At 50.8% G+C, this 27,541-nt stretch overlaps 2 protein-coding genes across 6 annotated transcripts in view; one reads left to right on the plus strand and one right to left on the minus strand.

The window, feature by feature from the left end:
* ZXDC (ZXD family zinc finger C) overlaps positions 1-5,760 on the plus strand; it is a 37,694-nt gene extending 31,934 nt beyond the window's left edge. For both annotated transcript variants that reach the window (XM_033210926.1, XM_033210927.1), the window contains 3 exons: positions 1,444-1,625; positions 3,635-3,730; positions 4,902-5,760. In XM_033210926.1, the coding sequence (XP_033066817.1) occupies positions 1,444-1,625; positions 3,635-3,730; positions 4,902-4,988 (365 nt within the window). In that variant the 3' untranslated portion in view covers positions 4,989-5,760. The remainder of the gene's footprint in view (positions 1-1,443; positions 1,626-3,634; positions 3,731-4,901) is intronic.
* Positions 5,761-6,803: 1,043 nt separating this feature from the next.
* Positions 6,804-27,541, minus strand: part of CFAP100 (cilia and flagella associated protein 100) — a 43,707-nt gene continuing 22,969 nt past the window's right edge. For 3 of the 4 annotated variants that reach the window (XM_033210929.1, XM_033210930.1, XM_033210928.1), the window contains 13 exons: positions 26,841-27,033; positions 24,851-24,918; positions 24,602-24,765; positions 24,209-24,289; positions 23,546-23,727; positions 23,343-23,384; positions 23,138-23,264; positions 19,977-20,028; positions 19,709-19,860; positions 10,119-10,254; positions 8,936-9,141; positions 7,669-7,762; positions 6,804-7,060 (listed from right to left, as the gene is read on the minus strand). In XM_033210929.1, coding sequence (XP_033066820.1) covers positions 6,947-7,060; positions 7,669-7,762; positions 8,936-9,141; positions 10,119-10,254; positions 19,709-19,860; positions 19,977-20,028; positions 23,138-23,264; positions 23,343-23,384; positions 23,546-23,727; positions 24,209-24,289; positions 24,602-24,765; positions 24,851-24,918; positions 26,841-27,033 — 1,611 coding nt within the window. In that variant the 3' untranslated portion in view covers positions 6,804-6,946. The remainder of the gene's footprint in view (positions 7,061-7,668; positions 7,763-8,935; positions 9,142-10,118; positions 10,255-19,708; positions 19,861-19,976; positions 20,029-23,137; positions 23,265-23,342; positions 23,385-23,545; positions 23,728-24,208; positions 24,290-24,601; positions 24,766-24,850; positions 24,919-26,840; positions 27,034-27,541) is intronic. The other variant, XM_033210932.1, reaches the window with a different exon arrangement.

Below are 27,541 nucleotides of genomic sequence, written 5' to 3' on the forward strand. Positions count from 1 at the left end.
GTTAGCTGGGAAGAAAAACACCTTCTGATGCTAAAACAGTACGAATTAGTGGTGGTGTTTCTTCTCAGTGTAACTGGTGTCTGCAGGACTACCTGAGACACTAAATTAAACGTGTGGATTGAAAAGAGAAATTCCTGTGATTTTTTTTCATGTTGTATGCTAATACAGAAGTTAAAACCAATTTAGCTTGTCATGAGATATTCTAGTTATAGCCTGTCTTTTTCCCTGTTGTAAAAGTAATACAAGTAAATTATGTTAATAAAGATAGAATAATTTTAGTTACTAACTGGTTTAAATTAAAGGGAAAGTGTAACCATGTCTAGCGACATTAGTGGAATTATTTCTGATTTTGCACATAATTCTGAATTTTCCCATGATTCGAATGGCACATACATGCTTGCACACATTTTGCAAAGGAATATTAGGATTCGGTCATATCTCTTGCTTTATAGGTAACTTAGAGAGTGGCCTACATATCTGGCATTGAATCATGATAAATGGCTCAGTTTTATCTTGTTTGTGTTATAAACCTTGATAAATATTTGATATATATCATTTAAATCTTGCCTGCTTTTAAAAGTAATCTGGAGAGATACACTATTCACTGCCTTCCTTAATTTATTCTACAGTGGTTTTCATAATATCTCTCTTTTCTTTTTTTTGAGATGGAATCTCGCTCTGTCGCCTAGGCTGGAGTGCAGTGGCGCGATCTCGGCTCACTGCAAGCTCCGCCTCCCAGGTTCACGCCATTCTCCTGCCTCAGCCTCCCAAGTAGCTGGGACTACAGGCGCCCGCCACCACGCCTGGCTAATTTTTTGTATTTTTAGTAGAGACGGGGTTTCACCATGTTAGCCAGGATGGTCTCGATCTCCTGACTTCGTAATCCACTTGCCTCGGCCTCCCAAAGTGCTGGGATTACAGGCGTGAGCCACCATACCTGGCCTAGACTAACAACTCTTAACATGCTTAGACATGATACTGACCACACCAACTATGCTAGCAATACTTAACATTGATACTGCCTTTACTAACTATGCTAAAATATTAAGAAACCATACTAACCGTGTTAACTACACTGAAAGGTTAAGCAACCATACTGACCATGCTAACTATGTTAAAATACTAAGCAATGATACTGACTGTACATTTATGCTAAGATGCTAAACAACACTACTGTTGCTTGTGTCTGATTACTGTACCATCTGGCAAAAAAAGTATGATGTTTTTATATTTTTAAAATCAAAATCCTGGTGTTTTTTTTGTTTGTATGGTTGTTTCTTTCAACCTCTTAACTCTTGATTTTTCCTGTTGAGTGATTTTACATCTCTTGGCTATGCAGAATGACAATTAATGGAAAGGCTGTCTTCCCCACAGACCTCGGTGAGGGCGGACCTGACTTGTAGATTGTAGATCGGGTGTGCTCGTTTTTATATTTCATTTTAGGAGCCTCACAGTCTACTCAGAGAAAAATAAAAGAAGGCAAAATGAGTCCTCCCCATTTCCACGCAAGCCAGAGCAGTTGGTTGTGTGGGAGCCTTGTGGTGCCCAGCGGAGGACGGCCAGGACCAGCTCCAGCTGCTGGGGTGCAGTGCGGGGCGCAGGGCATCCAGGTCCAGCTGGTGCAGGTGAGAGCTGGCGAGTCACACAGGCCAGCTGTAGGTGGGGTGGGAGGGTCACACGGGTCTGAGAAGTGTACAGCATGCCGCAACCCCTGCCCACCGCAGCACCCCCTGCCTGTCGCTCGCCCATCCTCCCCTGTAGACTGCCCCAAGTCCTGTCTTCTCACAGCCCAGCTCCTCCCTTTTTCCCAGCCTTTCCTGCTGCATCTGCTTAAACTCTGGGTGTTGCTGGGACCATGCATCCACTTCCTGACCCTGTCTGTGCACGGCCCTGCGTCTAGCCCCAGAACAGCCTGCCTCCCTGCCTGAGGCCCCCAGCGCTGTTTTGCAGCAGGGTGAGATCTGTTTGAGGCCACCCTGCCCTTCTTCTGCAGGGCTGGGGCAAAGGGGCTCTGCAGGCTGCCTCAGCCACCCCATTTCTAGGGCGGCCTGCTTGTGGTGGACTAGCAGCCTTTCTATGCTGAAGGCGGTGGGGGTCTTTTCAGTGTTGTTCTATTTTCTTTCCTATGAAACGGAGCCCCTCCAGGGCAGGCCCAGGCCCCTCCCAGCCTGTCTGGGCCACAGATACCTGCAGCTGTGGCCAGTTTCCAGGATGTTTTTGAGGACACCCGCTCCAGCAGCCCTGAGCACACCTGCATCTTCAGTCTCAGTTTGAGGGGCTGGAATGGGGAGGGAAGATGATTTGGAAGGATTTGGGGAAAGAAGAGATACACAAGCCGGGGCTGTCTGGGTTTGGCCCAGGTGTGCCCCCTTCACCACTCCACGCTGTAGATTCCCTGTGGCAGAGGATGCGATTGCAGGCCCCGTGGAAGTGCGGAGGGTGGAGCTGACGCTGGCTCTGAGTTGGGAAACAGGCACACTTGTGGGTTCATAGTCCTGGGAGGGGCTTAGCAAGGAAACAGGTCCAGGCCTGGGGCTCAGAGGGGCAGAGGTGGGCTGGGAAGGGGGCAGGGAGGAGGCTGCAGGCAGCTGGCGGTGGCCCTGTGCTGGTTGGAAGCTAGCGATGAGCATCAGGTGGGGGCTGAAGCTTGTCTTAGGGATGGGCAAGAAGAGCACACTGGTTCTTTCCAGCTTCTGAAGAGGTAAGAACTCCCTAGGAGCAGGAGCAGTGGAGGGGAGGACCATCCAAGGAAACAGTGCCTCAACTGGCAGGGCAGAGGTACAGAGGCAGGACCAGCGGCTTGGCAACAGGGAGACGGTAGGGAAGCTGGCGCCACTGGCAGAAGAGGAGCAAGTAGGGGTATACTTTTAAGAGACGCCTGATTAAACTTGGGTTTGAGTTCTTTCTCTGTCCCTTACTAGCTAGTGTAGTTTTGGTTACTTAAGCACTCCAGGCCTCAAGTTTTGTCATCTATGAAATGGGAACAGTAGTGCAGTCCTTGACACACAGGAGCTTCTCAAGCAGAAGGAATGAGAGGTACAGGGCAGCAGCACCAGGAGCTCTGCTTCGGGGTGTGAATGGCCATGGGTGGACGTGCAGGTGCAGGACAGGTGAAGTGTGGGACAGATGAAGTTTCTAGCCTGGACTGTGAGGGGCCTGGCAGCCTCCCCTCTCAGGAGCCCGTCCACCTGCCCTGGTCCTTCCAGCTGGCCTGTAGGCAAGTTGGGGCATGCAGGGAAGGCCCTTTGTGGGGCCCGAGGATTTGCTGGAGAGCACTGTGGGTACTCGAGGATGGTGGGGGTGCAGGGGTTGCCAGGGCACCCACAAGGAGTTGAGGAGCGTGCCTTAGAAGGGAAATTGGTATTTGGGCTAACTGAGGGGAGGAGCTGGACAGCAGAAGGTTCCAGGCCCAGCAAAAGCTGCTGGGATCAAGGTGAGAGAATAAGAACTAGGTGGGAACAGGTATCACCCAGCCCCCATAAACAATTCCTGCTGGGTCCTCAGGCCTCCCTTGGAATACAGAGGGTGGGCTGGTTCTGCCACGCATTGCAGTTGGAGGAGACTTCTCAGGTGAGGCGAGGACTGTTGCTGCACTCACAGACACGTGACAGGCCTTTCTGTGTTGCCTCCCCAGGATGACCCCTCCGGCGAAGGTGTCCTGCCCTCAACCCGCGGCCCAGCCGCCTTTCTCCCCTTCCTCACTGTGGACCTGCCCGTCTACGTCCTCCAGGTCTGGATGGCTTACTGCCCTTTGTTTTTCTTATTGAGACTCACAGAGCCTTCGACTTCTGGAAGGCTGGCTTCACAGCTACAGGCTGGTCACTGAGGCCACATGGCTTGGGAGGCTCAGTGGGTTGGTTGCCAGGATGTCTTGCTACCTTCTGGAGAAGGTGGGTGAGTGGAGCTCAGATCTGCAGGACACTGCAGCTCCTGCTGGTAAACAAAGCAGGAGAAGTTAATATGCTCTTGAAAGTGCTGTGCCTAGGAATTCCAGTTACTGCTCTGGGAAGAGGGCTGGCCAGGGCCCAGCCTGTGGGAGAATAGACTCGGATGAATTCAGTAGTTTGCTTACATGGTTAAGCTAAGGATGGGTGGCAGTGAATGATTCAGAGTTTGATATGAAATACCAAAAGTGTATAGCTTACCACATTTCTAACAATTTGCCTTATATGTTTATATATTTACAATAAGCCATGCAAATTGTGTTTTAGTTTTTTTGCAAATTGGGCTACTCAGCATTTTCCTCGCAATGAGAACCAAACTTGGACAGAAGCAGAGTGGTGGGAGCAGAGTGTCGGGCACCTGGGCTGAAGAGGGGTGAACTGGAGGGCGGTTTGGCAGCATGGATCAGAGAACTTCAGAAGTGTCTGCTCCATGTGCCTGGCAGCCCCCTCCCGGGACTGCTCCTGAAAAAATAAGGTAGTGGAATAATCACCGTAGCCCGGAGTCGAATGGTGCAACAGCAGAAACACTTCTTCGAACACGAGGAGACAGGCTAGATGGGGCCTCCATAGCCCTGGGCCACATGCCGGTCAGCTGTGAGGGCGCAGGCAGACACCTAATACCTGGGAGAGCGCCTTAGGAGGGACCGCATGAGAAGTGGGGAGAAAGGGTTGCAGAAGTAAAGATGATTTTGTTTCTGTAAAAAGGCACGCAGGTGTGTGAACATGTGAGGTATACATCAGTGTGCAGACAGAACAATCTTGAAAAATTTACAATACAGTATTGAGTTCACTTTTCCATCAAAGAACATGTGTTTAGAATAAGGGGAGCCTGTAGTTTTGATTAAGAGAAGTCCGGTATCTCACCACAAGCCCAGTCAGTTGCCTGCTGTGTGGAGCCATAGGATCCCTCTGCTTCCCCTCCCTCCTCCCTCCTCATGACAATGCTTGGTTTTGCAGGAGGTGCTCCCCTCATCTGGAGGCCCTTCTGGACCGGAGGCCACCCAGTTCCCAGGAAGCACTATCAACCTGCAGGACCTGCAGTGATGGCAGCCTCGGCCTGGGCAGGCCCAAGGCCGTGGTCTAGGACTCACCTTCCCTGAGAGTCAGATGACATGAGCCTGGGGAGACCTCATTTGGTTTCCATTCAGAAGACCAGCATAGCTCTTTTGAGACTTTTGGGTACATTTATCAAAAAGGTTTTCCTTTTGTTTTACCAGGAACGAGTTCGGGCTGTACTCTTTGAAACTGCCTTTGTGAGCAAAGTGCTTTGGCAAGACAAGGGTCTCCCTCAGCAGGGCTGGGTGCACAACAGCCCCTTTCCCCGTGTCCCATTGATCTGAGCTGTGTAGCACTTGTTGCATTACAAAGAAAAAGACTTCTGCAGGAAATAGGATAAAGAACAGGCTCTCTAGTCAGATGCAACTTGATCTGTGGCAAAACCAAGTGGGGTCTTTCAGCTTCAGTGTGTTAGCATCCCAGCACCTGGGATGGGGTTTGTGGGAAAGTTGGTTTTGCCACACTGTAGGACCCAGGAGGTCCCATTGCCACAGTGAAGCCAAATTCTAGCCCAAGTCTGGCAGAGCAGTTGGGCAGCTAGTTTTTTGGGGAGAATGGTGTGGTGGGACAGAGGACCTCAGTGGCCTATTACAGAGCCCTCTTCCCAGACTAAATTCATAGCTGAGAGCTTGGGGGTATAGTAGAGTGAAAATTTTAAGTAATTTTCTAAATTCTGTATTTGGGTATTAATGTCTAAATGGTAATTTGATAATAGTTTATAAAGTGATGTTTTGAATACCATAAATTACGTGTAGGACTGATGGTACGTTTATGTTTTATTATTGAGGTTGATGTGCACATAATACATCAATGTATATTTTTATAGAGTAAGGTCTGTCTTGCAAAAGGAGACAACATGATCACCTTGCTCTTGTTTATTTGTAAGTCTGTTAGCAATGACACAGGGTCACTCCTAAACGATTTTTTTTTTTTTTTTTTTTTTTGCCTCGTGCCTTTTGAAGTGTGTGTGCATTCAGGGGCTGTTTTGTTTCCCAGACTGAGTCATTCCAACTGCCCTGTGTTTGTTTCTTGAATTTGGGGGTGACACCAAGTTTGAGTGAGTCCTCCCTCTATCTTGTCCCACTCTGAGGTGCTGTCCCCAGGTGCTGTTCCACATGGAAGAATCCACACCCCATCGGCAAATGGGTCTTCTCCACAGACCACCACTCTGTCACCAGCTAAAGCCAAGGAGAGAACTTGCCCACCTGGGAGACTCTTCAGCCACAAGGGGGCCCAGGGTCCTCCTCCCTCCATGGGAGGCTTTTGGCCACTATGGGGGGTGGAGCCACACCCACCCCATCTCTACTGGGGAGCAGGGTCTGCCCCCAGGAATGCCCTCTTGGCCTCTACTTTTCTTCCATGTGCCTCCCTGGGAACGCCCATGAAGTGGCTGGGGCTGGCACCCAGCATTCTGGACACTGAGGTTCCGTGCTGGTGACGGGCCCAACTCCTAGTGCAAATGAGTGAAAGTTTGCCTATAGTCATGCACCGAAGGTTTTTCACCTTGGCTTAATTCGAGTAGCTGCAAATATGGCGTTCAGCCCGTTGTTTCTCCTTTAGTTGGTAGCGATGGCCCTGCCATATACCCAGCTGCCTGCTTGCATTTCTTTGGTCTTTGCACAGAGGCTGATCTCACACTACACTCAGCGTGGAATTAGCTTTTGTCTCATAGAGCAGCTGTTTTAGATGAGAACCAAGGTGTCATGCTCTTGCCCTTAAGCATCTGCTTAGGGTTAAATGATGAACCGGGGGGGTGCTGAGATTTGGCAATGGTGGCTGCGTCCTTAAACAGGCCTTCAAGACTCCAAAAAGACATGAATTTATTCAGGTGAGGAAGGGAGCACACAGGAGACAGAGAAGACTCAGTTGGGCCACTCAAGACCCAGCCCAGACTCTGCCAACATCTTTGCTAAGCCTTCAGCCAGAACAGCTATGGTCTGCGAAGATTAAGTAAAGAAAAATAGCAGCTCCTCCTTCTCCTTGTCCATCAGTGTGTGCTCAGACTGTCGTTTGATCCTGTGGACTGGGGGTTGTGAGCGGCATACCAGTGTCCTGCCTCTCTGCAGGGGAAACAAGCCCAGTGAGCCGTATGCCCATGTACCCCTGCCCCTGGTGCAGGGAGAGGCCCAGCAGCTCCAGTCAGCTCCAGCCCGCTCTGGTCAGCCCTGCAGGCTGAGGGCTGGAGTTAACTCTGAAATAACTGGCGATGTGAGTCTGCCTGGCATTTATCAAGTCTGGTCCCTGGATCACCACCTCTTAAATGTGGGAGCAGAGGGACCTGCTTCCTGTTTCAGGGTCAGAAGGCAGGAAGGGCGGAGGCCTTGGGACACAGCAGTAGGGGGACCCCAGTGACAGGTAGTGAGCAGGGCTTGGGGTCTGGCCGGAGTGTGGGTAGGGTAGTGGGACCCTGCTCCTGAGCAGAGTGTACCTGGCTGGGGTGGGTGGGCATGGCTGAACCAGTCTCAGCCTGGCATGGGCCATGAGCTGGCAGCCTGGGGAAGAGCTCCCTGCAGGAAGCAGGTCCTTGCTCTGAAGGCAGGCTGTCTCCCTCAGAGCCTCAGTGAATGCCTTCAGAGTGGGGGCATCGGGGACTTGGGCTGCGGGACCTCAGCTGCCATGCTGTCATGGGACCCCCTCCAGCAGAGACCCCCGGGGCGACCCTGCCTACCTTCTTCTTGATCTCAGCCTGGGCGCGCGCCCGGGCCCGCTGCAGACGCTCCTCCTGTAGGATCTTTTCCATCTGGAGCTTCTCTTCTCGAAGTCTGGGCAGCAAGAAATGACATTGAAAACTGGGGGGACCTGGGAGTTGTTTAATCTCCACACAGAGTCCCCAGGCCAGGCCGTGTCCTCCCTCAAGAAAAGTCCCAGCTCCTCTTCACCTCTTTTGCCAGGTCAAGGCCTCAATACCTATCCACAGCCAAAGCACCACTGCTTCTGGCCAAGGTGGCCTAGGCCCACAGGAGGACAGCCAGGGCCCTGCTGTTCCAAGGCCCTGGCTCTGGCCTCCTGCAAGGGCTGATCTAAGGTTCATCCAGCAGACCTCTCCCAGAGGCACATTTCCCTGAATCTACACCCATGGCCTGATCTGTGCACCTGTGGTCTCCCTTGCCACCGTGAAGGTCCAGCATCCCCCCGAAGCAAGAGTCCTGTCTCTGTCTTGTGTATACTCTCAGTCATCAAAGCCTGGTCTGATACCCACTCCAAGCAGGGCACCAGGGACCCAGAGGAGAAGCCCCTGTGCTTGTGGGGGACGGATGGATGTTTGCAGATTGTGCTGTCTCAGGGCCCTGCACGGGGTGGATGAACTGGGCTGCCCACAGGCCAGGGAAGCATGACCCCCATCTACCTTGGGTCTAGGCTGGTGTACCGACAGATGACAAGGTGCCGCCCATCTGCCCCCCTGCACTCCCCTCCGAGCTGAAACTCCCAAGGCTCTCTGAGCCTCTGCACTTCGTCTTCCGCTCCAGCAACATTGCTGTAGCCGTGCCTTCCCTCTCGGGTGCTGGCAGCTGCCCTTGCCCTCAGCCTCCAGCCCCTCCAGTCCAACCCCAGAGGGAAGAATCTAACCACGCCCTACCTGGCCATGTTTGCCCCACTGCTTAAAGTCCTCCACTGCTATTCCATGTCTTTGAGGCTGGCCATGATAGCCACACTCTAACTGAGCTCCACCTCTTTCTATCTTCTAGATCTTGTCCCTCCCTGAGCCTCCTGGCCACATCGAGTCACTGTCCTTTGCTCTAGGGAACTTTCCCTAACCACCCCCCAGTTGAGTGTGATACCCCTCTAGATCCCCCCAAGACCGGGGCTTTTGTCTCATAGCATGGAGCATGAGGGGCCTGTCTCCTGGGAGTGCTTTGAGGGCAGGGCCTATATGTGCCCTCTGCCCTCAGGACCAGTCCGGACACAGCAGCTGGCAGGGAGGGCCTAGAGTTCACCTGATGCGCCGCTGCTTTTCCTTTGCCCTCTCGGCCTGCTCAATCTTGACCTGGGGCACGCGCTCCAGGTTCTCTAGCAGCTCATCCAGCTGGTGCTCAATGATGGTCAGCATCTGCACGGTGCCCAGGTTGGCCTCTTGCTGGGTGCCGATGCAGTTCCGGTACACGTCCAGCACCTTCCAGTTCAGGCTCTCTAGCAGCTTATCCTGTGGAGGCAGCGGCTTCCAGCAGAGTGCTGGCAGGCTGAAACCCACCCCCATGCTAGTGCCTTCAGCAGTGGCCTGCTGACCTCCCAGGGTGGGGGTCACTGCTTGGCACACACTGGGAGCTCTGAGAACATAGGCTGAAACAGAACTTGGGAATCTGGCTTGTCTTGGCCAGAGCAGCCTATCCCCTGGGCCCCCTGGAGTCGGCCAGATCCCTGGTTCCAGCCCCTCCCCTAGTTGCCTTTGGTACACCAACAGGGCCCAGTCCCCTCCTCCAGGGAGCCCTGTACCCTGAGCACCCCACAGGGCCATGTCTTCTCTGAGACTGTTCTGACACTTAGAAAACAGAAAACAGTGCCTCCACGTGGGCTGTATGAGGAGAGAAGAGCAGCAGGCAGGCAGCTCAGCCCAGCCTGGGCACAGCTAGTGCCCATGGACTCTGGCTGTATCAGGGGAGTGCTGTCTTGCTCATGGCTGCATCCCACACCCTTGGCCCAGTGCCTGGCACACAGCAGGCACTTGACAGTAGGAAGCCACCCCATGCCCAGGGTGGCCCCAGGTGTGCTGTCCGGTTGGGAGCGGGCTGAGCCCTTGGCTGGGTCCTGGCTTCTGCTGCTCAGAACACCACTGGCTTTCTCTTCTCTCCGAATTCTCTCACCCTCTCAGACTGGCTTGGGGACACGCCTCTTCCCCGCCTTCAGGATCACCTTGCCAGACACAATTTATGTGTTTAAGAAGCAGACACATTTGTTGAATAAAAGAATGAAGCAATGAATGAGGCATGGGGGCAACCAAGCTGGCTGGCACAGGCATTGATACATGTGGTGGCTCCTGGAGGCAGGCAGGGCAAGGGCAGCTGCAGGGCACTTACCCAGGCCTTGCCCTCCATCTTCCCAGGGCCTGTCAGGGCTCCTCCAGTGGATGCCCAAGGGTCCCTCCTTCCCCTGGGCCTCTGGCCACCTTGATCCCCAGCCTACCTGCTGATCACCCTTGTACTCGCCGAAGTGGAAGACTCGGGCTTTGAGCTCCAGCTCAGCTGCTGTGTCCTCCTCCTTGGTGATGGACATCATCATCGTGGTGACCCACTGCTTCAGCTGGTTGACCTCCCTGTCCCTGGAGGAGGGAGAAACCAGCAGGGCATCCGTCACTCAGCGCAGCCCTGGGCACGTCGCTTCTCTGAGCCTGACCGTCTGTACAGTGCTTTGCCCCTACCAGCTGTCCTGAGGGCTGATGGATCATGGGTGCCAAGTCTCTGCAGGCCCAGGGGGTCAGAAATGCTGGTAGAATGTAGGGGAAAATTTAAAATATTTAACAATCAACATTAAAGAAAATAAACAGCTTCATTGAGGCATAATTCACAGACAATAAAATTAGCATAACCATCATAAAGTATACAAGTCAGTAGTTTTGTTGTATATTCAAGGAGTTTACACAACCATCACCATAATCTAATTTTAGAACATTTTCATCACCCCATGCCCATTAACAGTCACTCCTCATTGTCTCCTCTATCCTTTGGTCTTAAGCCACCATGAATCTACTTTGTGTCTACCCTGAACACTTCATAAAAATGGAGTCACACAACATGTTTTCTTTTGTGACTGGCTGCTTTCACCCAGTATATTTTCAAGGTCCATCCGTGTTGCAGCACGTGTCAGCACTTCATTTCTTTTTGTGACTGAGTCATCTTCCATCGCATACGTAGGCCACTCTTTGTCGATCCATTCATCCATTGATGGGCATTTGGGTTGTTTCCACCTTTTGGCTCTTGGAAATATTGCTGCTATGAACATTCACGTACAGGTTTTTGTGAGGAGATGTTCTCAGTTCTCTCAAATATGTATCTAGGAGTAGAATTTCAACATTCACCTTTCAAGTGAAATAAGAAACAGATGCACAAGGGACATGCTGCTCAGAGTTGGTCCTCAGACCAACCTGGGCATCACCTGAAAGTGTGTCAGAAATGCAGAGTCTTAGACCTTGACCCACACCTATTGAATCAGAAACTTCATTTTAAGATCCCTGGGGGATTCAAGTGCACTTAAAGTCTGAGAAGCACTTCACTATAGGGAAAGTGATCTGCTTTCTTCAACAAATGGATGGCAAGGGGGAAAACAGAAAGGAAACCTATAGATTGATTTTATAGATGGAAGAATTTAACGATACAACCAGAGGAATAGCATTAGCAAGATGGTGGAGTAGGGGGTCCTCGGCTCTTGTCCCCCCACAGAAACACTAATTTGACAGCCATCCATGGATGAAAATGTCTTTGTCAGAGCTCCAGAATTCAAGGGAGAGGTTATAGCACCCAGTTTATGCATCCAGTGGTGCATAAAAACAGAGAAAAGCCATAGAGAGTGAGAGAATAATTTCACTCTGCCTATGTCACCTCTCTCCCAGGCCGTGGCAGTGCTGAAAGAGGTCTCATTGGCCTGCAGTTTCTCATGTTGGGGGAAGGAGAAAGCAAGGTGGAACCCCAGGTTTCCATGCATTTTGGGGTACTTCCCAAGAGGCCCATTGCTGTCTCATCTCTGCCAGAGCCCTGGTGTGACTGTCATGGATGGATCACCTAGGGGGGCAGCTAGGAACAAATAAAAGGCACAGGGCCTGATAGCACCCAATGTGCAGACCTCACCTGTCTGTAGGCCCTGTGCAGACCTCATCTGTCTGTAGACCCACCACAGCATGCCCCACCCATCCCTTGGACCCTGGCAGTAGGCCCTGCCCACAGACCCCACCAGCCAGCACATGGAGAATCTCTGGCTGAGCTGTCTGGCTTTCTCCTTTGGCTTTCCCTGCTGAAGCCAGTCCCTAATGACTGAAAGAAGCAACTCCTTCTTCAAATGTGCAGATAGTGATGCAAGGCCACAAGAATCATGAAAAATCAGGGAAACATGACACCACAAAAGTAGAACCTAAGAGATCTACTTTGGGGACATATTATAATTAAATTATTAAGTTTCCAGTTATTGACCCTAAAGAAATAAAGATATACAATCTGCCTGAAAAAGAAGTTAAAACAATTGTCTTATAGACTCCCAGTGAGCTGTAAGACAACATAGATAGGCAACTAAACAAAATCAGGAAAACAATGTAAGTTCAACAAAGAAATAGAAACCATAAAAAAAAACCCAGAAATTATTGAGCTGAGAATGCAATGACTGAACTAAAAATTTCAATAGAGAGCTGTAACAGCAGACTAGATGAAGTGGAAGAAAGAATCAGGGAACTCAGAGATAAGTCATATGAAATTAGCCAGTTAGAGGAGCAAAAGGGCAAAAAAATGAAAAAGAGATAAAAGCTTATGGGACTTACAGACATCATCAGCTGAAACAGTATATGCGTTATAAGAGTTCAAGGAAAAGGAGAGAGGGCAAAGTATTTTTTACTTTTATTGATACATAATAGATGTACATATTTTTGGAGTACCTGTGTTAATACATTCATATAATTTGTAAAGATCAAATCTGTGTGATTGAGATGTCCATCACTTTAAATATTTGTCTTTATACTAAAAACATTTGAATTATTCTAGCTATTTTGAAGTATACAATAGATTACTTTAGACTACAGTCATGCTACTAATGTATCAAACACTAAATCTTATTTCTTCTATCCAACTTTATATTTGTACCCAATAAGCAAGAGAACTTAAAGAAATAATGGCTGAAATTTTCCCGTGTCTGGAGAGGGAAATGGATATCCAGATTCATGAAGCCTAAAGATTCCCAAATAAGTAGAACCTAAGAGATCTACTTTGGGGACATATTATAATTAAATTATTAAGATTCAAAGATAAAAATATTTTGATAGCAAGAGAAAAGTGACTTGTCATGTACAACAGAACTGCTATAAGACTATCAGTATATTTTGCAGCAGAAGTCTTGCAGGTCAGGAGAAAACAGGTTGATGTATTTAAAGTACTGAAAGAAAAAAATGGCTAAAAGGTATACTATATGCAGCAAAACTATCCTTTAAAAATAAAGAAGAGATAAAGACTTTCCCAAACAAAACCTGAATGAGGTGGTCACCCACAATACTTGCCTTAGAGAAGTGCTAAAGAGAGTTCTACAAGTTGAAACAAAAAGTACTAAATAGCAGCACAAAAGCATGCAGAAGTATAAATCTCACTGGTAAAGGTAACATCACAAAAAATGGTTACATTCAGAGGTTTTCATATGCAATTGAAGTAAATTTGTTATCAGCTTGAAATAGACTATAAGATGCTCAGTGTAAGTCTCATTATAACTACAAAAAAAAACCTGTAGTAGATACATAAGAAGATAAAAAGAATCAAAGCAGATCACTGAAAAAAAAAAAAAAAACATCAAACCCAAAAGAAAGACAGCAGAAGAGGAGGAACAAGAAAGCTATGAAACAGACGAAAAAATGAACAAAATGGCAACAGTAATATCAGACAAAATAGACTTTAAGTCAAAAACTGTCACAAGAGGCAGAGAAAAGATTCACATAAAATCAGAAATTAAAGAAGAGACATTACAGTTGATGCACAGAAAGAAAAAGGAACATAAGGAACTATTAGACAATCCAGAAAAAAAAAAAAAAAAAAAAAGCCAGATAAATTCCTAGAAACGTACAACCTACCAAGACTGAATCAAGAAGAAATAGTCTTAACCATCAATAACAAATAGGGAGATTGATGTAGTAATCAAAACACTCCTAACAAATAAAAGCACAGGACCTCATGGTGTCATGGGTGACTTCTGCCAAACATTTAAGGAATTAACAGTAATCCTTTCCTTTTTTTTTTTTTTTTTTTTTTTTGAGGCAGTCTCACTCTGTTGCCCAGGCTGGAGCGCAGTGATGCCATCTCGGCTCACTGCAAGCTCCGCCTCCCGGGTTCACGCCATTCTCCTGCCTCAGCCTCCCGTGTAGCTGGGACTACAGGTGCCCGCCACCACACTTGGCTAAGTTTTTGTATTTTTAGTAGAGACGGGGTTTCACCGTGTTAGCCAGGATGGTCTCAATCTCCTGACCTTGTGATCCGCCCGCCTTGTCCTCCCAAAGTGTTGGGATTACAGGCATGAGCCACCATGCCCGGCCTTTGTTTTTGTTTTTTTTTTTTTTTGATGGAGACTCACTCTGTCACCCAGGCTGGAGTGCAGTGGCACAATCTTGGCTTACTGCAGCCTCCACCTCCCGGATTCAAGCAGTTCTCCTGCTTCAGCCTGCCAAGTAGCTGGGACTACAGGCACGCACAACCACGCCTGGCTCATTTTTTGCGTGTTTAGTAAAGACAGGGTTTCAGCATGTTGGCCAGGCTGGTCTCAAACTCCTGACCTCAGATGATCCACCCACCTCGACCTCCCAAAGTGCTGGGATTACTGGTGTGAGCCACCACACCCAGCCAGCAGTCCTTTCTAAACTCTTCCCAGAAATGCAAGAGGAGGGAACATTTCCAAGCTCATTCTATGAAGCCAGCATCACCTTGATAACAAAGCCAGACAAAGACACCACCAGAAAAGAAAACTTAGGCAAATATCCCCTATGAACATAGATACAAAAATCCTCCCAAAACTATCAAACAGAATTCAACAGTGCATTAAAAGGATCAAACACACGTCACCCTCACACATGCATAGCCTCTCCCACTATCAACATCCCCCTCCAGAGTGGCACATTTGATAAAATCAATGAACCTACCTGGACACATTATTATCACCCACAGTCCAGACTTTACATGCAGGTTCCCTCTTCGTACTGTATATTCTATGGGTTTGGACAAATGTATTATATAATGATACATATCCACCATTATAGCATCATACACAGTATTTTCATTGCCCTGCAAATGCCTTGTGCTTTCCCTCTCTTCATCCCTCTCTCCCCCTAAGACCCTGGTAACCACTGATTCTTTTAGTTTCCCCACACTTATGCCTTCTCCAGAATGTCATAAAGTTGGAATCATACAGTATATATACCCTTTCCAGGCTGAGTTCTTTCACTTAGTAATACACATTTAAGGTTCTTCCATGTCTTGTCATGACCTGATAGCTCATTTCCTTTTAGCACTGAAAAATATTCCATTTTCTGGATGTACCACAGTTTAATGATTAATATTGTCTGGATCTGTGTCCCTGCCCAAATCTCATGTTCAATTGTAATCCCCAGTGTTGGAGGTGGGGCCTGATGGGAGGTGATTGGATTATGGGGCAGTTTCTCGTGAATGGTTTAGCACCATCCCTTTGGTACTGTTCTCCTGATAGGAGTGACTTCTCATGAGATCTGGCTGTTTAAAAGTGTGTGGCACCTCCCCACTCTCACTCTCTTGCTGCTGCTCCAGCCATGTAATATGTGCCTTCACCTTCTGCTATGACTGTTAAGTTCCCTGAGGCCTCTCCAGAAGCTGAGCAGCTGCCAGCATCATGCTTCCTGTACATCATCATATACCCGGGAGTCACAAATTAAAACAAAATACCACTGCACATCTATTGGAATGGCCAGATCCAAAACACTAACAACACCTAATGCTGGCAAGGATTTGAAGCAAGAGGAAGTCTCATTCATTGCTAGTGGGAATGCAAAGTGGTACAGACACCTTGGAAGACAGTTTGTCAATTTCTTACAAAACTAAACATACTTGTACTATATGATCCAGAAATTGTGCTTCCTGGTATTTACCCAAATGAGTTGAAAACCTACATCCACACACACACAAACATCTGCACATGGATGAGCCATACAGACATGGCACTGAGGGAAAGAGACCAGACACCAATGAAAACCTACTATACTATTATTATCTTGAAGTTCTAGAACCAGCTACTTTGGTTATCCATTGCTCCACAACAGGTTACACATAACATGCATTTATTACCTCAGAGTGTACAGTACTTATGTGGGTTAATTGCTAGGCTCTCTATTCTATTCCAATGATCTACTTCACTATTCTTTCACCAGTACACACACCATTTTCATTACTGTAGTTTTAGTAAGTCTTGAGGTTGGATAGTGTCAGTCACCCAGTTTTCTTGTTCATCTTCAGTGCTGTGTTGGCTATTCTGGGTATTTTGACTCTTCATATAAACTCCAGAATCAGTTTGTCAGTAACTACAAAGTAACTTCTTGGATTTTCACTGGGATTGCATTGAAGCTATAGATCAAGGGGGAAGAATGACATCTTGACAGTATTGAGCCTTCCTATCCCTGAACATGGAATATGTCTCTATTTATTCTCCTTTGATTTCATCAGAGTTTTACGGCTTTCCTCATATAGATCTTGCATGTTTTGTTAGATTTATATTTAAGTACTTCATTTCAGAGGGTGCTAATGTAAATGGTATTGTGTGTTTAATTTCAAAGTCCACTTGCGCATTACCGGTATATGAGAAAGCCACTGACTTTTGTATGTTAATCTTGTATCCTGCAACCTTGCTTCTTGCTGTAACAACTTATTAGTTCCAAGAGCTTTTTGTTTTTATTATTTATTTATTTATTGAGATGGAGTCTTCCTGTGTTGCCAGGCTGCAGTGCAGTGGTGCGATCTCAGCTCACTGCAACCTCCGCCTTCCGGGTTCAAGTGATTCCCCTGCCTCAGCCTCCCAAGTAGCTGGGATTACAGGCACATGCCACCACTCCCAGTTAATTTTTTGTATTTTAGTAGAGACGGGTTTTCACCGTGTTGGCCAAGATGGTGTCGATATCCTGACCTCGTGGTCTGCCTACCTCGGCCTCCCAAAGTGCTGGGATTACAGGCATGAGCCATCACACACAGCCTTTTTTTTTTTTTTTTTTTTTAAGACAGGGTCTCAGTGTGTCACCCAGGCTGGAGTACAGTGGCATGATCATGGCTCACTGCACTCCTGGGCTCAAGTGATCCTTGCACCTCAGCCTCCCAAATAGCTAGGACTTCAGGTGTGTGCCACCATGCCTGGCTAAGTTTTTAATTTTTTCTAGCAATATAGTCTTACTATGTTGCCCAGTCTGGTCTCGATCTCCTGGCCTCAAATGATCCTCCTGCCTTGGCCTGCCAAAGTGCTGAAATTACAGGCATGAGCCACTGCGCTTGGCCGTCAGGAGCTTTTTGATGATTGCTTTGAATTTTCTACATAGACATTCATGTCACTTGTGAACAAGGACAGTTTTATTTCTTCCTCCCAATCTATATACGTTTTATTTTTCTTGTCTTATTACATTAACTAAGACTTCCAGTACAATGTTGAAAAGCAGTAGTGAGAGAAGACATTTTTGCCTTATTTCTCATCTCATGAGAAACTTCTAGTTTTTGTTTTTGTTTTTGTTTTCATTAGGTAACATATTAGCTGTAGGATTTTTGTATTCTTTATCAAATTGAGGAAATTCCCTTCTATTCCACATTTTCTGAAAGCTTTTATTATGAATGGATATTGGATTGTGTTCAGTGCTATTTCTTATGATCATATCATGTGACTTTTCTTATTTAACATGTGGATATGACAGATTACGTTAATTTTTGAATGTTGAACCAGCCCTGCATACCTAGGATAAATCCCATTTGGTTGTGGTGTATACTTCTTTTCATATACTGTTGGATTCAATTTGCTAATATTTTGTTGAGGATTTTTGCATCTATGTTGAGGATATTGGTGGCTACTTTTCCTTTCTTGGAATGCCTTTGTCTAGTTTTGGTATTAGGGTGATACTGGCTTCATAGAATGGGTGAGGAAGTACTTCCTCTGCTCTTATCTTCTGAAAAGTGATTGTAGAGAATTGGTGTAATTTATTTCTTAGATGAAATTCTTCCTTTGTAGAATTCACTAACGAACCCATCTGGGCCTGGGGCTTTCCCTTTTGGAAAGCTATTAATTATTGATTTAATTTCTTTAATGGATATAGGCCTATTATGATTGTCTATTTGTTTTATATATTTTTAAGATTGTATTTTGATTTTTTTCTGAGAAAAGATTGTTGAGTTCATGGAAGTTAAATACACATGGGCTGCGACTCCCCTGGAAACAAAGTATGGATGCTCTCAGGGATGGCTTGGCTGGCTGAAGACCAGCTTTGGGATGTCACATCCAGCATTCTGCTATGAGGTTTACGTTTGCATGCGTGTGTTGGAGGAGGAACCTGTCTTCTTGCCCAATTAAGCTGGGAGCCTGCCCACCTCTCTCCAGCTCATCTTCCTCTGTGTCTATCACCTCCCAGCATTCCAGGATACATAGTCTTGCCTGAGGCTGGGGGTTTCACATCATTCTGGGGACTCTTTGCCACACCTCACCACGGGACATGGGTGCTCAGGAGCATGGTTCCCCCATGGGACACTTAAGCCTCAATGGGCTCCCACCTCAGTGCCTTTGCACCCGCTGTTCCTGCTGCCTGGGACCCTCTTTGCCCAGCCTCTGTGTGGATAGCTTTCCTCCCACTCCTCAGGAAGTTTTCTGACAACTCCTGGAAGACTTCCCTGCTCCTCCCATCTGCTGTCACCCTCCATTTTAGCCCTCTGTCTCAAGTTGCTTTATTTTCCTCCTAGAACACATCAGTATCCACAAGTCACCGTGGACCTGTTTGTTGTATCTGCTGCCATTAAGGTCAGCTGCATGAGGGCAGGGCCTTGCTTTATCCTTGCAGAGCTTAGACCCAGGCCTGACCCAGAATGGATGCACAGGCAGTATGTGGGGAGTGAGCAGAGGATTCCCTGCTCTGGACATGCCTCACCAGTGCCTCAGGCTGACCCAGCTCTGCTCAGGTCTCCTGAAGGCAGGTGTCCTGCAGTAGACTGAGTGGCCACACCCAGCAGGAGGGACCATCATAACCTCAGGTGGGCTTCAGGTGAGAGCTGGGCAGCCACCTGACTGCTGCTGCTGCCTCTCTGGTTGGAACTGGGAGGCCAGGATTTTCCCAAGGCCCTAGCCACTTTGCCATGCTGGACAAGCTGTGTTTTAGGCCTGTCCCCAGAGGCCCAGTCCTGGGTGACCAGATGGCCCTCACTCATCCCTGCCCCTCTCAGCCCCACCTGGCCCCAGCCTGCAGGATGGCATGACTCACCACTCCCATGTCCTCCTGCTCAGGGCTGCACCCACTCCCGTCCCCGTGACGCTACTGAACAACAGTGGGGGACACACTTCACAGCAGCCCACAGGTGGCTTGGCCTTCCCCAGTTCTGTGCTGTGAACACCCACTCTAGTCTATGAAATATGAAGCAGCAGCAGCTTCCAGGCCCTTCTGAGCAAATGACTGCTTTGGGTGCCTGTGTGAAGCATGTTAGTGCTGCCAGGAACTGGGGGGTCAGGGTCGCTGTGGACCTCCAGCCACTCCAAGGGCCCCCCAGGAGCTTGGCGGCAGTAGAAGGAGCCCAGGGTGGAAGCTCCTTGGAAAGGCCTGGCTCTAGCCATGGGCTGCTTCAGGGTGGGCACAGGTGCCTGGGCCCTGCCCACCCCCAGCTCCAGCACCCTCTCTCCAGGATCCGGCCCACAAACGGAGCTTCACACGGAGCTTTTCAGACAACCTGGACCAGGCCAGGGCCATGGACGGGGTGGGGGCTGTTCCCCCAACTTGGCTTCCAGTGCAGAGGGATCCCAGGATGAGAGTGGCAGGGAGCCCCCGCCGGCCACCGCGCGGCACCTACATGCGGATCTGGGTGTGTTTCAGGGTGCGGCTCAGCTCCTCCAGGGTCTCCTCCATCTCCTGCCTGTTCTGAATCAGCGACAGGTTCTGCTCCTCCAGCTCTCGGAAGACATCCAGGAGCTGCTGGGGCTCCGTGAAGTACAGCTGTGGTTCCTGCAACCCACAGGTTTTGGCAGGGACTGGCCAGGGACAGAGCCAGAGGGGCAGGGATAGGGGCATGGCAAGGGAGGGGCGACTTATGAATTCCAGTACAGCACTGGGCCATTCACCTCCCCATCGCTGTCGGTGTCCTCCTGCGTGGGGGGGATGGGAGTGTTCGACCTGCAAAGAGATGGCAGGGTCGGGACTCTGGGACCAGCCTGAGAAGACAGGAGCCAGGGAAGGGGGCACAGAGGTCTTGAAGGCGTTGGCAGCATCCCCATCCCTCCTCTCCCAGCTGCCCACAGTTGCCCAGAGGGCAGCACCAGCTTCCTCACAGTCCCCAGCTGCCACACTGCAGCCAGGGGATAGTTTCAATCCACTCATTTTCCCAAGGCCCTAGCCACTTTGACATGCGGGACAAGCCATGTTCCAGACCTGTCCCCAGAGGCCCCAGTCCTTGGTGGCCAAATGGCTCTCACCCATCCCAGCCCCACTGCACTTAGAATAAAACCCTCTCTCCTCCTGGGGACTGCCAGGCGGCCCTCCCAGCACTCACCTTGCCTCCCCTGCCCCAGCCCCTCTGCCCTGCCCGGTCAGGTCCCGTCTCTCCAGGTGCTGCCCTACCCCAGGCCTCTGCACCTGCCACTCCGCTGGCTGCTGGGGCTGTCCCTACTCCCTCACCGTTGTTTACTGATCACCACCTTTGAGGCCTTTCCTGCCCTGCCTCCCCCATCTAGGGTCAGTTTTGGCCCCTGTCCTTGGGGTCCCACTCACAGCAGTAGAGGGACTCTCAGGGCTGCCTTCAGGTGATCCTGAGTGCCCAGGGGCAAGGTCTTTCCTGGACCAGTGGAGAGGGGTTGGGCACAAGCTGTGTGAGCTTTAAACGCTCAGTTTGGGCCCCAGAAGGCCCCACTGGATGGGGACCTCACCTCCACGGACTTCCAAACCTGCCCTCCCAGCCTGCTCCAGCCTGGGCCTCACCTAGGATCTGCAAGGCCTGCTGGCTGAGGTGGGGGGGGAGCTGCGTTGGCTTACCCCAGGCACCTCAGGGACCTGAGCTTGGGCTTGGAGATGCCACCCCCTAGCCCCCAGAAACAGAGAGGCATCAGGGCAAGGTCCTGTGGGACTCTGACGGTAGATCCAGGAGGGCTTCCCAGGAGAGGCCGTGATATCAACTACAGCACTCGCCAGACCCACGCCTCACACTGCACACCGATGCCCATTTTACCGATGAGGGAGCTGGCTGCCTGCAGGGCACTGCTGGCCCATACGATGCCTTTCTGAGACTCTACCCTCCAGATGGATGTAGCCTGGGTAAGGGAGCCTGACCTGGCAGTTGGTGGGGGTGGGCTGGACTTCAGCCCCCACGTGCCCTCTTGGCTGAGTGAGTGCCTTGTATAGTTCACAACCTGCCCAGCTGTACTCAGTGACTCTGGTCACCTGGCTAATAGACAGAGGGGCCAGGAGATTGAAACCCAGGATAGTGTGGTCCCTGACTCTGTTCTCAAGTCTCCCAAGTCAGGGCCTGTCTGGTAGGGGTCAGTCCATGGCTGAGGGGGCCCTAGGCGGAACAGGCTGCACTGCATACATTAGAACCTCTGCTCCTCAACACAGAACTGGAAATGCAGGGCGTCATGGCAGGCAGCGTTAACACCAGCCTGTGCATGGCCCAGCAGCACGCCTCAGTGGTGGCTGGTCTTCCCCACAAGGCATGGCTGCGCTGGGCAGAGAGGAAAGCCAGCTTGGGTCCTCTTCCAGCTGGAGAAGCATCAGTTTGGGCCATGGGAGGCTGATGTTGGGGCCACCCATCTGGGTGTGGAGTTCAGGAAGAGGCAGTCGTGGAGAGGGGAAGGCAGAGGGTGGAGGGCAGAAGGGCTGAGCAGCAGGTAAAGACCCTGTGGAGGAGAGTGGGTCGCCACAGACACAGGGCCAGGGCAGGGGTGTAGGGAGCAGCCCCGAGCCCTGCAGTCCCCACTTTTCTCCATCCCCGCTTCTGCCACCCTTCTCCAAGCCAATAAAAACCATCAGCTTCCAGAAGAAAACAGGAGAATATTTTAGTGACTATGATGTTGGCAAATATTTCTTAAGCAGGGCCCCAAATTCACCAATCATAAAATTACAGATTGGTAAATTTGACTTCACTAAAATTAAGAATTCCTGTTCTTCAAAACACAGTATTAAACAGAAATAAGGTGACTGGGTGCAGTGGCTCACACCTGTAATCCCAGCACTTTGGGAGGTTGAGGTGGGAGAATCACCTGAGGTCAGGAGTTTGAGACCAGCCTTCCCAACAGGGCGAAACCCCGTCTCTACTAAAAATACAAAAAATTAGCCGGGCGTGGTGACACATGCCTGTAATCCCAGCTACTCAGGAGGCTGAGGCTGGAGAATCGCTTGAACCCGGGGAGTGGAGGTTGTGGTGAGCCAAGATCGCACCACTGCACTCCAGCCTCAGCAACAATAGCGAAACTCCGTCTCCAAATAAATAAATAAATAAGAAATAAGGCAAGACACAAACTGGAAGAAGATATGTGTACCACACTTACCACACCAGGCTGGTCCCCAGAATACATACAGAACCAATAGGTAACCGTAAGAACCAGGCCAATAATCCAACAAAAATGTACAGAAATCGGATACTTCACAAAAAAAATGACATCTGAACAGCCAGTAAGTATGAAATGTATTCAGATTTGTCATCAGGAAAATGTCCTGAAAACCATATGAGACCACTTCACCCATATAGTGACCATGACTTTGATGTTCTGTGTTTTGCTACTTTTGACAACCCACCTTGCCAAGCCTGGAGGGACCACCTCTCTCAGGGCTGACCAGTCCATGGAGACAGGAAATGACTCACCCTGGCCTGTGCGCTTGCCCTCAGCTCACCTTTCAAATGCAAACCACCCAATCCACTGTCCACACCCCAGCCAGATCCTCTATCAGACTTTCACACTCAGGACCTATCCCCCCAGGGCCAGGACCAGACAGCTAGGGGCAGGCCTTTGTCCAAGAGCCCCGAAATTATTCAAAAACAAATCAGCCCTACACCTGCTCACCGCCTCAACCTTAATTCCCATGGGAACCACAATGGAAACTCCTGCCCTAGGGCCCTACTCCCTCTGCCTCCTGGCCGACCTGGGACTTCCCTGTGTGGCCTTTCGTGGAGTAGGGACTGTGAGTAACATACTTTCTTTTCTGTGGCACTCAGACCTGACTACACGTGGGTGCCACAAGGGAGGGCTCCCTGCTAGGCCCCAGCCCCTCCCACCCCCCGGAGCCCACTCACCCTCTGGAGTTGCCACCGCTAGACTCGCTGGGCTGGCTGCCTTGCTGGGGGCTGCTCAGGTAAGACAGGCTCCGCCCCAGCCGCATCGTCTGCAGAAACCTCCAGGGCTTCTTTGTGCCCTGACCCTCTGGAGAAAGCAGAGGAATGGTTTCTGAACCCTGTGCAGGGCGGAGCTGGGCTCCTCAGGCTGGGGGTGGCAGCTCACCTTTGGCCCACACGGAGCTCGCCTTGCCCTTGATCCCTGGTCCTGCAGGAAGCAAAGGGGGGGCCCTGATGGCCTCAGCTGCAGCCAAGCTTCAGTGATGCCGCGTGGCCCAGATGCCTGCAGGTAACCTGCCAGCTGGGCTCAGGGTCTCAGTGGGCCACTGGCAGAGCCCACATGGGAACCCACATTCTCTTTTCTGCTACCTTTGTCCCCTGGTGTGGAGTTAACACTGCCGTCTTTGGAAGCCTCGGAGACCTCCTTGGCCTTTTTGAGAAACAAGTGTTTCTTTTCCTGTTCTTCAAGCCACTCCTTGGGCGACAGCTTGTATAAGAAATCCTTGTAGACCTTGTAATGCTGCAGAGTGTCTTCAAATCTGGAGATCTCACTACATCAGGGTGGGGTGGGGGGTGGGAAAGAGGAGGTCAGCCTCTGCCACAGTGAGGTCCCCATGCCGGGGCCACACCTCCATCCTGGCCAAGTCTGTGTGGGCTCCTTGTTTTCCTTGAGAAAAGGTGCAGGAATGTCACATGCTGGAAGATGGGCACCTACCCTGCAACAAGCAGAGTCACAGCCTTTTGTGACTTGCAAGTTCCTCTCCACCCTGGAGACCGCACCTCTCTCAGGCTGTAGCTGGGCGAGCCTTTGAGCCAAACTGCCTGCCTCCAAGTGGAAGCCTTAGGAGTCACTGAATCTCTCTTGGTCTCACTCCCCTCGTCTATAAATGGGCAACAGCCTCATGGAAGCACTGAGTCCCTGGGAGGTAAAGCCATGAGGTTCACATGGCGCTAGGCTGCCTTTGGCCAGGCAAAATGACTGAGGGACCAGGAGGTGGGCCAGTCAATGGCCAGCATGCCCTCTGACCTCACCTTTTGATATTAACAATCTGGGTGGTGAGGTCCCGGATTTCAAGGATCTTCTCTATCTTGGCTTTGGTCTCCTTCTCAGCCCTAGGAGTTGGGCGTGGGGGAGGAGGGATGGGGGCAGGGGGCCAGTGGCAGCCTATTAAAGAGGGGTGAGCACACCACCCACAGGCCCCAGGGTTGTGCCCGGCTCCGGACAGGGCTGGAGAGCCACACAGTTAATCCTTTTGCCTGTAGTATCCCCTGCCCTTGGCTCTCCACCAGCCCTGGTGCTTCCAGAAGTGTTGTAGGGGCTAGGGGCAGAGGCTGGGTGAGGGGGTGGATGAGTGGGTGTGCACAGGCTCAGGGACAATGGGGGTTCACCATTGCCCAGCCAGCCCCTCGGGCCTGCAGGCTCACGCTCTCATGGCCTGCACGGAGCTGCAGTCATTCTCCCTGAGGAACTCGTCGAACAAGGCGGCATCCTTCTCCAGGGACTTCTCAGCCTGCTCCAGCCTGGCCTCCTCTTTGGTGGCCAGTGTCTCCAGCCGCTGGATCTCTCTCCGTTTGCAATCCAGGGCATACTGGGGGCCAGTAGAGTGGGGTCATGGTGCTTGGCCCAGGCCAGCCCCTGCTGTCATCCCTCGAGCTGGGGGCTGCGGGACCTACCTGGAGGAGGAACATTTGCCGCTTCTGCTTAATGTAGCCACTCATGTTCTCAGGCTCCACATTCTTTTCTGCTGGAAGAAGAGGGAGGTGAGCAGGAGCGGGAAGCACAGGCTGAGGAGGGGCCTGGCAGGTCTGCAGAGGAGCCTTCCGCCGGCTGCTGGGCACTGCTTTGCGTCCACGCCCAGGTGATCACCGGGACCATGGAAGGCAGTGTTCTTGTCCTCTGTCTCCACAAAGAGAGAAGGCTCTGCCTGAAATGTTACATTCTCCATGGCCAGTCTGGCCAGGTGGGAAGTCCTTACTGTGTCTGACTTGCGCCTCTCTTGCTGTAGCACTCTCCTCACTTGCAATGGGGCTCTGCACACCCCACCCTGGAAATTTCACCCAGCTGGACTTAATAGCCACAGGCCATCTAGCCAGGACCTGAATGGGGATGAGGACAGACAAATGGGGAGCCATAATTGCTACTTGGGGCACCTAAGCCCCCCGAGCAAACTGGGCAGAGGCTGAGTCTACACTGCCAGGGTTTAAACCAGACAGGAGGAAGTCGAGGTGGACGTCTGGACAACCTTCAGGAGAGCATGCAGAAGGACAACGAGGCTGGGACCAAGGGCGACAGGGGCCCCTTTCCCTGGCCTTCCTGGAGTGGAAGTTCTAGGCTCTCTCTGACTTGGGAGTTGTGGAAAGGACCTGGAAACCATGGGGCTCTCTGGCCCTGTCCCTCACACCCTTTCCTCTCCAGGAGCAGAGCCCTGCTTTGGCTGATGCAAGAGCTCTGTCCCCAGAGTCCAGATCCTGGCAGAGGCCCTGGCTGGGGCTCCCTGGGTAGCCACGGAGATGTCTCTATCCCTGCAGGAGACCCAGTTCCTCACTGGGAGTCATAGTCCTGCCTCCTCAGTCACTTGCCTCTCCTCCAGGTCTTGGGAATAAGGGTGGAGGCAGGAAAATGCACAGGCCATGCTGTCTCCCCATCTACCCCCATTCCCGCCAACCAGCGCCTCCAACTGTGGGGCCAAAACGCCCCCACAAGCTCAGGATGAGGCTACCCAGGTGGAGGCTGGAGGCCCTTGTGTGTTTCAGAGTCACATGGTACACCTCTAATCCCCTGTGTGCCAGGACTCTGATCTGACTGCTTCTAACTTAGTAATATACTTCATCATCTGGGTTGGTAGAATATTAATACATATTCAGTACTTAAGATTTCCACCACTCACACACATACATGGTTCTTTCTTACTACAGCCAATGTATTAGGACATTTAATCCCCACAATGCATGAGGCTGGTATACTGTTATCAGCCAGGAAAGGAAACTGAGCTACAAAGGGCTCGGGTGACCTGAGTGTGACCACAAAGCTGTGAAATGCTGCAGCTGCCACCGAAGCCAGGAAACCTAGGTCCAGCTCCATGCTCTTTTTCTAGGAAGTTAAACCTCCCACTTCTACCCTATGAAGTCTGTGCCCACTGTGCACTGTCCACATTCTGAATCACGCAATACAGCAGCCTCCCTTATCCAGGAACCTGTGTTCCAAGACCCCCAGGGGATGCCTGAACCCTATCCTAGAGACACTAAGTTTTTCCCACACATAGCTACCTGTGATGAAGTTATATTAGATCTATGAATTAGGCACAGTAAGAGATAATAACGACTAATAAAAATAGAACAATTATAACAATATGCTGTAATAAAAGTTAGGCAAATGGTCTCTTTCGCAAAATATCTTACTGTATTGTACTCACCTACTTTCAGCTCCGGCAACTGAAGCCAAGGAAAGAGAAACCAAGGATAAGGTGGGGAACTATCCTATTAGGATTGAAAAGCTTTTAGGCTTGCAGTCCTGGAATAGAGCTTTGGGACCCCCCTGGAGGGGCCAAACACAGAAAAGGCGGGCCTTCCAAAGCACTTCCCATCTGTGCAAGACGAGTGGCCCCATGCGCTGCGGATGTGGGGCGCCACTGGCCCAGGTTCCCCCGCGCCGGAGGGGACGCACCTTTGGTCAAGGTGAGCTTCCAGCTCGTATAGTCGCGGAAGGCGCGCAGATGGTCTGCCTCGGTGCGCGCCTCCAGGTCCTCCTGCTTGTCCTCCAGCTGCAGCTGCCGCCGCAAGCTGGTGTGCTTAGCCGACACTTTGGAGGAGTAGGTCATCTTCTCGTGCACTCGCATCGTCTGCTGCCGCTGCCGCTCCTGGGGGCGTCGGGTCAAGTCGGGCGGGGCCCAGGCTCCCCATCCGCGTCCACTCCTAGGGGCGCGCGGGCCTGAGGCCGGGGATGTGGGTTTGCGCGCGAGCGTGGGAGGATGCCCGTGGAGCTACACGCGGGGACGCGGGGGCCTGAACACAGCCGCTCCGGGCTGAGAGCCAAGCAGGCAGGGCAACTGCTGGGGAGGCCAGTTGCCCCTGAGAAGGGCGCCAGTCAGTGTCCCCTGGTCAAACACAGGCTGCCTGGTCAAATGAGTACTCCAGACCCACAGAGGGGACACCCTCACCCGAAAAGATGATGTCTCATTTTATCCGAAATCCACATTTAAGTGAGAGTCGTATATTTTAATGACCAGCCCAGGGGCAGGGAACCTAGAGGCTCTGGGGTTCCCGAAGACTACGGCTGTGTAGTGGGTGTAGCCTAGCTGGAAGGTCACCGCTGGTGGCCATCTCCACCTGCTCTCCACCCCACTCCAGCTCCTGTGCGGCCTGGGG

This window comes from Trachypithecus francoisi, unplaced genomic scaffold (genome assembly GCF_009764315.1).
Source record: "Trachypithecus francoisi isolate TF-2019V2 unplaced genomic scaffold, Tfra_2.0 Lachesis_group0, whole genome shotgun sequence".
In the NCBI taxonomy this organism is placed as follows: Eukaryota; Metazoa; Chordata; class Mammalia; order Primates; family Cercopithecidae; genus Trachypithecus; species Trachypithecus francoisi.